Below are 9689 nucleotides of genomic sequence, written 5' to 3'. Positions count from 1 at the left end.
GATGTTTTATCTTGCCAACGTTGTATTGCTATAGGATCATGGGCATACAAACATGTATTTGGAGAAAAATTGGACGGTTCAATTATTCGTTACTCCCAAACTTCGAGCCTAGAATACCCTCTAAGTCCCGCGGACCACGCGATAAGAACAATCTTCACATCTTCATTTAACAGTGATATCATTATCTAGATTCACTTGATTGTGATTAAACAAGTTCGTACCTTTGACGAATACAGGCACAGGTTGCTTCCCTTAGACACGCTAATGACCTATGATCGTGGGTTCGAATCCCTATTGCCGAGGTGCCTCCCTTTAGCGAATCAGGATCCAATGATTGAGATGTTTTAGTCGAGATTCGCCCTGATTATGATTTGGTTTTGGTTTTGACCTAAGTGCATCGAGACCTGCATCGCCTTTGGCTTCCCTCACATATTATGATGACACGCAGTTATAGGAATTGTATATTTTCCTTGGCGGTACCAAACACAATGCACTTAGTTCATGTTTGCTAAGTCATGAAACCAGCAGGGACAGGGTGAGACGGTCTGTAGTTCGAATCCCACACGTGCTTCGGACATTTAGCCTCTACACTAGATGGAGAATATCACCCATGTGTCTTTTAATATCAAATATATCTACACGAGTCAATATAAGTTTAAAACACCGAAGCTTGTCGAGGAGTTTTAAACTCATATCGACGAGTCTTGATATATTTGATATCAAAAGACAGAAGGGTGAGATTTTGTTTATCATCTGACATCATTCTTCCAACTTTTTCAGTTTGTAGACAGTAATAAGCAGTGTCTTAGTGTAAAAATATACTGCTAACAGCTTAATTAGCAGAGCCATTAGTAATGGCATTTGATTTTGACGTCATGGTAACCTGCAAAGCATTGTGAAACAATTTCATTGGAGCGAATTTTACAATGAAGATAATGTTTAAGCTCACCCAAGCAGTATCTCCTGTTAGAGTCTGTTTTGGATCATAAACCTGGTTGACAGGATCCGGCACGCATTTTGTTCATAGAACTTTTATTTTCTTCCGAAAATTGGATCATAACGTTAAGAGTGTTCAAGTTAGATATTGCTTCCTACACATGACTTATGTATCACAGAACAAAACACATTCTAAACTTTATTGGCTTTACGTTTTTTCTAACCTGCTAAATCTTTATTGAATGTAATTGCCGTCAGCGTACTGTGGGTTGACTGTGTCGTTCGTGGTGTGAGGAGTTTTACCAGCAGAATAAGAGACATAACGAAGGTGAAAACGAGCCTGAAGTCTCCTCCACCCCGCTGGTGATGCACGTAATGACTTGATCACTTCAAGATTTGTTCGTTGACATAACAGAGTGCCTGAAGAAACTAAATGTTTATTATGTAATTGAAAATAAAAAGAACTGTTGTTTAATTTGATTAAGTCCAATGAACCGTCACTCATTCCGGCAACAAAAAGTAATCTGTAAGTGGGTAATAATTTGTAAAAATGAATTGGGGCAGGGGCGACTGGGGTAGAAAATGAAGTGGTGCAGGGACGACTGGGGCAGAAAATGAAGTGGTGCAGGGGCGACTGGGGTAGAAAATGAAGTGGTGCAGGGGCGACTGGGGTAGAAAATGTATCGGTGCAGGGACGACTGGGGTAGAAAATGAAGTGGTGCAGGGGCGACTCGGGTAGAAAATGAAGTGGTGCAGGGGCGACTGGGGTAGAAAATGTATCGGTGCAGGGACGACTGGCTAAATGGCGGTACAGTTCATTTTGAGGATATCCTTTTGATAAAATTAAGATATTTTCAAATGAAAATCAAACATGTGATCAGGGTTGCAACATTCAAGGCCAAAGCAAAGCTTTCAAAATGTTGCCCTTGCGTGTGATATTACGTGTGCCACCACTGGGGCAGGATATGTTCCTCTTTTCGCGAACACCTGATGTCATAACGTTCTTAAAGTGATTCATAAACAGTTGGTTGGCTGGTTGGTTGGTTTGTTGATTAACGCCGCTCTCAGCAATATTCCAAGTATATGACGGCTGTCTGTAAATAATCGAGTCTGGCCATACAATCCAGTGATTGACATCATGAGCATTGATCCACGCAATTGGGATACGATAACATGCATCAACCAAGTCAAGGAGCCTGACCGCCCTACTCCGTTAGTCGCCTCTTATGACAAGCATAGTTACCTTTTACAGCAAGCATGGGTTGCTGAAGACCTTTTCTGACCCGGATATTCGGATTCGAGCAAAGGGGTTTGCTTTAGCAGATATTTCTAATAGCTGTGGAACATTTTTAGCTGTTAGGGAAATTTTGCAATAACACAATGTGACATATGTTGCAGATATCGGACAAAATGGATGGCCTTTACACATTGATGGCACTGGCTATGGTCAGTGTGAGCGTTCATGGCTTCAGCTTGGAAGGAAATGGTACGTACTGACCTTCGCCAACACACCTATTACTATTCCAACACTCCTATTAAGGAACAAACACTCCTATTAAGGAAAAACAACAACAAATACTTAGTTTCTTATCAATAGTGTTTCATCACTTTAAAAAAACAACTTATACATTTCAGTACCTTCCATCAATAAATCATATTTTAAAAAATACGAACAAAACATCGCCGTCCTCTATGAAATGTTGACTTTGATGCACATACATAACACGGGGCACGGGTGAACCAGTCGTCTCAGCCACCGCACTTCGCAGAGTAGAGTTGCGTCCCTTGGACACGCCAGAAACGTATGATCGTTGGTTCGAGTTCGTTGTGTCTAGGTTTGTCAGCAAACCCGTGCTCGTGGGTTCCATCAAGTGATAAAAGCCTGAGACCTGCATCACTTCGGGCATTCCTCTCACGTCAAGCTGATTCACTCACTCCCGTGCATAACAAAGCATTTTTTAAAGATAATCCGAAGTAAACAGACTGCTTTGTCGCGAAAATCGTTCAAACTAACAGCGTTTACTGATTATACACTAAGGCAGGAGGTATTTTACGGCAAAGCAATTTTCATCCTATAATCCTCGGATGTGAGGTTAGCATGAACGACACCATACATTTTTTAGTTGCGTGATCGACCACCACAATATTACTGCACGCCAATCAACACGACCCTCCTTCAGAACGCTGACCTACGTTCACAGTGAGGTGGTATACTCGTCTTCCACCGTCAGCCAGATCTGTCAGGTGCAAGCACGTCATCATAGACATGCCTCATGCCGCCTGCACCATTGTAACCGTAGTCGTAGTCAGAGTCGTGATGAACGTCAGAATAAGAAACCACATATCACAGTTTACATGAAATACGCATGCAGCACTCACTGCTATGAACTAATCTCATTAAAATCAGATCTTAGTTCTCGCTATCGCTAAACAAAGATTTCAGGACATCCCATTACGGGTCACGTTAGAACTACCCTTAATCCGACCAATCAAAGCGTCGCTTACCAGATCAGCCGTGAGAGTCGGAATTTGTTTTCTAATCATGCAACCTCGAAAACGTTAACAGGGGGTATTCCGAACGACAGTAATTGCTCGTACCACTGATTCCGTCAAAATCATCGTCTTTCTCTCGCTTCCGTGGGATAAAATATTTAAACGGAAGAGGCGTTGCACAGTACATGGGAAGCACTGCTATACCATCGCAACCATACATTAGACATCCTGGAATGTTTGTTTGTTCAGTTTTCATAATTTTAATCGAGAACATATTTTTCAAGCGTTGTCTGAAATGGAGGTCGCCAGGTTGAAACGTGTGCCTTAAGGCTCGAGAAAGCTGCTTTCTAATTGGCTGATGTCGACTTCTTGTTAGTAATTTAAATGGCCGATCGAAGTTCGTTCGAAAGGTTGTTCTGTTGTAACCCGTAATGGGATGTACTCAGATCTTTGTTTAGCGGCAGCGAGAACTCAGATCGGATTTTAATGAGATTCTGCTATGAACTGAACAACCCTCTGGTATGTTGAGCCGATGTTTCATTGACTAAAAGACTCGAGTTTTGACTTTGAAATCTTATAATAGAAAGATATTAAGTGGCCGACCATTTTACCATAGTTCGATGGCAAGCTCCTTCACAGCGCGTGACACCTTCGTTACACTCTCGGTAGCATTGCTGCCACCAGTGTGGGCGCGGCCATTACAAGAATCGTGAAATGTGCCCTCTAAACCCAAATGTAGTAACGTTTATACTTTTGTTTATGTCTTTCGGAATGTCATCGTAGTTATTTTTGAAAAGGTTCACGACTGACCATATTTCCCATATGAATTTAACTTTGTGTTTGTTTGATCATATTGGTCCGAGATTGCAGACGAACGGAAAATGACTTAACCTCCCCCTTTCATTCTTACTATTGCAATTACATGATAGTTGTAATGAAATAGAAATTTAAATAGATAAACAGAGAAAATAATTTAGCAGGAGTAAGAGTATTCGGCGCCACGGCAGTCATAACGGTCAGTAGGTTGCGAGCTCAACTCCAAACATGGTTGTGGCCACACATCACGGTGCGGAGTTCTGACAGGTGGCAGTGATAGTATAGGGAGCGCCACATACGGGCTATCGCTGTGAAGAGCTTGGGATCAGTGGATGGTGTTTATTTGACCGCGAACTAATTTGATACCTTCAACTGTTTTCAGCAGTCCTCTCGAGAGAGAAGAGGCAGATAGGTGCATCTTGCATCAGCAGTTGCAGCGGGCTTCCCAACGGGGACTACCAGTCATGTGTGTCGTGTCGGTTTTATGCAACGTGTGACAACGGGCTGCTGCGGGACCGCCGAGAGTGCCCCCCGCTTCAGATCTGGGATGACAACCTCAAACGGTGCGAGTTCAATAGTGCGACCTGTACACTACCTACCAGCATGACCACGACCAGTGCCACGACGACTAGCGCCACCACCACAATCCCAACAAGGTGAGTGTAATATGGGGAGGTAACACATGACCAAAAGCCGGATTTTTCACCAATGAAACAAACGCAAACACAATAAGAAATAATGACCGGAATTGCATACGATATCCAGATATGAACCTATTTTATGTATTTAATTTAAAGGTACACCTTTGAAACATATGATCAGCCTTCATTGCCCATTTGCATGAACTAACTATATGAGCGTATTTCATATGGACCTCGGTTTAAACGTCCATTTCCAAACATGAATAAATTCGTCTTTTGTTTGGTTGCTATTCTTAAGTGTTTATATCAAACCAAACGTTCTTCGTTGAATTTTTAACAGGCCATTGTGACCGGACGCGATGTTATTGTCATGTACCAAAGAATATTCGTGTTATTACATGAGTAATTCCGACCCGTGAAGATTCCGGGGTAGAATAGGTCTTCAGCAACCCATGCTTGCTGTAAAAGGTGACTATGCTCGTCGTAAAAGGCGACTAACGGGATCGGGTGGTCAGGCTCGCTGACTTGGTTGATGCATGTCATCAATCCCAATTGCGTGGACCGATGCTCATGATGTCAGTCACTGGATTGTCTGGTCCAGGCTCGATTATTTACAGACCGCCGTCATATAGCTGGAATATTGCTGAGTGCGGCGTTAAACAACAACCAAACCAAACCAAAAACATGCATGTTTCCAATGATAAGTGATCAGGCGAAAACGTATTTTGCTCCATTTGTACACATGCGCCCCGGTGATCTGTGAGGCCGGTGTTTTGTTTCTTTTCGGTACCAGGATCCGCTTGCCCTGAGTTCGAACCAAAATTCGTCCTATTTCGTTTGACAGCAGTCGACCTTTTCCCGCTGGTTTCACCAAAGTGTTACACGATGTTCGTCAATATGGACTTCCTCCCTTATTGGTTGTGTGTTGTGTTGTGCCATAAACATATATTGTCCAGCTACATGACATCGGCCTGTTAATATTCGTGCCTGGATATGTATGCCAGTGGTCGATAGAATGACCAACAATCGTCGACGTCGGGATGTGGCGACCTGTCATCCATCTTACAATCAACTCTTCTTTATGCAGAGATTTCTATTGGATGTGGAAAGGGTTTTGTCGCTTTATTTTTATGTACAGATTAAAATTTTTAAAAATGCATCAAAGAGGGTTTGTGTGATACTGGCACAGTCAGCCTGGTAAGGCTCGTGATAAGCTCAGGGCCCTCGCCCCCTCTACACGCAGCCCAGACAGCAAATGGGACTTCTCCCAGGAAGCGCTGTCCAGTCAAACCCACCCAGAACTTTTCGAAAAATGTGAAGACTCCCCATAACTGCAGCCTTCTGCATTACCCAGACTGTCAGAAGGGCTGTAGTCCTGGAAGCAAACCCGGGTACTCTCCCAGTCAACAGATTGGGAGGTACCAAACCTAAGGCACAGAGAACAATGGGGAGGCAGACAACTTGGAACTTTGGATGCAAACCTGACATTTCGAAAGCGAGGTCTGCATATTTGCTATGTTTTTTCCTGAATCTTGTCAATCACACTGGTGTCAAAAGGGACAGCAAATTCAATAATACAAATGATTTCATTGGATTTATCAAAAAGGACAAGATCAGGTTTGTTGGCCCGGATACGTCTGAGACTGTATACGGGCCTATTACCCCAAAAATGTGTATTTATCATTTTCCATGACGCCCTCTACATATTCTGGGTCGTACCATGGATTTTTCTCTGTGTCAAATCCTCAAGCATGGCGAAGGCGGTAATAAAATGACCGAGCCACTCCATGATGTCGCTTGGATATTTTTGAAAGTTGTCGATCAGTAGCGAAAAGAAACTCCTTTGACCGCGATGCCTCCACTGAAAAGTCCATCGGGGAGAAAGCTTTCAACCAGCATAAATGTGAAAATGTAATTATTTTGTGAACTGCCTTTTGCTGTTATATATTCTGACAATATTGTAATCTTAATATATTTACATTTTTTTCCGCGAAAAGGCCACTGGTCCATTTACATTGATGGGATAATAGTGTTCTTTATAAGCAAATGATACTAAGGGAAATTCCGGCGGAGTTTCTCTCTGCATCTGTTTGCTATATATAGCGATGGATTTACTATGCTAGTTGCTGTTTCCTTGGCATTACACATATAGCTCTGGTTGCTTTGAACACATTCTCTACCGCCACTTTCTTCACCTGAAGTAATGGACCGCCTCCGTGGTCTAGCGGAAGATCCGGGGTTCGATCCCAGTAGTGCCATACCAAAAGACGTTAAGGGACTGTACTTGTTGTTACCCTGTCTGACGCTCGGCATTAAGGGGCTAAAACAAGGACTGGTCGGCTCGGAGTCAGTATACTGTGTCTGAGTGGGGTATTCGTGTTAACACACATCAATACGCACATACACAAACACGCGCGCGAGCCGCTATATCAGTACAATAATCTTGGACGTGACTAGTACAAACAGCCACACACACACACACACACACACACACACACACACACACACACACACACACACACACACGTCGCTATGTAAGTGCAATAATCTGGGACGCGACTAGTACAAGCAGACACACACACGCACGCACGCACGCACGCACGCACGCACGCACGCGTCGCTATGTCGGTGCAGTAATCCGGGACGCGACTAGTACAAGCAACCACACACACACACACATGCGCGCGCGCGCACACACACACACACACACACACACACACACACACACACATACACACACACGCTCACGCACCTCGCCATGTCAGTGCAACAATCTTGGACTGTATGTTCAAGCACATTCGATGGATCAGCGACTTGACATTAACAATCACATCCCAGAAAATTCTCTATTTATCAAGTAGGGTGTAAGGATAATGAGAGAGTGAATGAGTGGGGCTTTTACGCCGCTTTTAAAAATATTCCAGCAGGGAACACCTCAATTGGGCTTCACACATTGTACCCATGTCGGGAATCGAACCCGGATCTTCGGCGTGACGCGCGAACGCTTTAACCACTAGTCTAACCGACCGCCCCGTGTAAGGACAAAAAAATGGTGTTTGGATATCAGCATGCTTTATTCATGACAAGTGACTCGGCAGAGTGATTATTATTCCGCTTTCAGTCATTAAGTTTGCTTGTCCAGGTTCGATAAGGCTGCATAAAGAAATTAAATGTTTTTTTCAGGCAATGTTCCTCAAAAGTGACGGTAGTTTTTGTTGTTGTTTTTTTATTGAAAACAAAAGTGATGAGGGACGAACACTTTTCATTTTGTCCACTCCCATCCCACCCCACCTGCAACCTGTAAACAATTGGGTGTTGACCAGACAATACATTGACGCGATTTACTGAATTTCTTGAAGTGACGCGCCGATGCCGAGGCACTACACCCGCACCTGCACCTGCATCTATATACCTTCGATTCCCGACATGGATACAATGTGTGAAGCCCATGTCTGGTGTCCCTGCCGTGATATTGCTGGAATATTGCTTAAACCGGCGAAAAACCACGTTCGCTCACTCACTGTATTATTCCAAAGGAATATTGTTGACGTTGAACACCATTCTCGCAATTGACATGTTGTTCCCTATTATCTTCCAGACCAACGCCCTTCGTTAACCCATGCATCACAAGTTGTTCCCTATTGTCTTCCAGCCCAACGCCTTCGTTAACCCATGCATCACAAGTTGTTCCCTATTGTCTTCCAGCCCAACGCCTTTCGTTAACCCATGCATCACAAGTTGTTCCCTATTGTCTTCCAGCCCAACGCCCTTCGTTAACCCATGCATCACAAGTTGTTCCCTATTGTCTTCCAGCCCAACGCCTTCGTTAACCCATGCATCACAAGTTGTTCCCTATTGTCTTCCAGCCCAACGCCTTTCGTTAACCCATGCATCACAAGTTGTTCGGGTCGAAGCACTGGAAACTACCAGTGGTGCCAGACATGTAAGAAATACCTCACATGCACCAGCAACACCATGTACGTCCGTGACTGCCCTCCCTTCTTAATGTGGGACAACAAAAAACAACGCTGCGAGGAAACATCAACAACATGCGTAGAACCAACAACGACAACCAGTGCTACGACAACATCGGCTACAACGACTTCGGCGACCACTACCTCGCCGACTACTACCAGCCCGACGCCTTTCGTGAACCCGTGTATAACCTCCTGTAGCGGACGGGTGGATGGGGACTACCAGTCTTGCGTATCTTGCAACGTGTATGCGACGTGTTTCCAGGGCCATTTGCGTGACAACCGTGCATGCCCCGCCGCCACAAGTTGGGATGACAACTGGAAGCAATGCACAGGCTTGTCAACTACGTGCTTCTAAAAAAAATCAGCTCCGGATATAAGAAACCCATAGAACCTTGTAATTGTAATGTCTGAAATACATTCCATACAAAATGATTATAGAAATTTCAATTGATCCCTCAACTCGAAAAGTTATTACACTTTCGAGACAAGGGGAGTGAGAGTGCCTTCATGCAACAGTGGCGATACAAAGTGAAAGGTAATACTCCATCGTGTAAAATCATGTATCGGGATAGTAGAGTTTGAGGTAACAAGCTTCAGATTAACAGATGGTTGTTTAAACAGTTCTCTGGGTCCAACTTGACTATTGCCGAATATTTAATTTTTGACATAATACATCTGCAATTTGAATTTGAAAGTGTTTGTTTTCTATTGATCACGCCGACTGGTTCGATTCCCCACATGGACAAAATGTGTGAAGCCCATTTCTAGTATCCCTCGCCGTGAAGTAGCTGGAATGAAGCTAAAAGCGGTGTAAAACCAAACTCAC

General features: G+C 43.8%; 1 protein-coding gene across 1 annotated transcript; it reads left to right on the top strand.

The window, feature by feature from the left end:
• The first annotated feature begins 2346 nt into the window (after positions 1-2346).
• LOC139472910 (integumentary mucin A.1-like) lies at positions 2347-9218 on the top strand. Its single transcript, XM_071255377.1, has 3 exons — positions 2347-2422; positions 4628-4901; positions 8753-9218. The coding sequence occupies exons 1-3, from the start codon at positions 2347-2349 to the stop codon at positions 9216-9218; spliced, it is 816 nt and encodes a 271-aa protein (XP_071111478.1).
• Positions 9219-9689: the final 471 nt, after the last annotated feature.

Source organism: Haliotis cracherodii, unplaced genomic scaffold, assembly GCF_022045235.1.
Source record: "Haliotis cracherodii isolate W230 unplaced genomic scaffold, xgHalCrac1.p SCAF_25, whole genome shotgun sequence".
NCBI lineage: Eukaryota > Metazoa > Mollusca > Gastropoda > Lepetellida > Haliotidae > Haliotis > Haliotis cracherodii.
Note: the sequence above shows the minus strand (reverse complement) of the source record. Positions and strands in the feature narration are given on the sequence as shown.

Bases quoted from the DNA above. Each gene is read 5' to 3' on its own strand.
- LOC139472910 (XM_071255377.1), top strand. From the start codon at position 2,347: ATGGATGGCCTTTACACATTGATGGCACTGGCTATGGTCAGTGTGAGC. The intron at 2,423-4,627 runs GTACGTACTGAC...AACTGTTTTCAG, and splicing joins CTTCAGCTTGGAAGGAAATG to CAGTCCTCTCGAGAGAGAAG. The intron at 4,902-8,752 runs GTGAGTGTAATA...ATTGTCTTCCAG, and splicing joins ACCACCACAATCCCAACAAG to CCCAACGCCTTTCGTTAACC.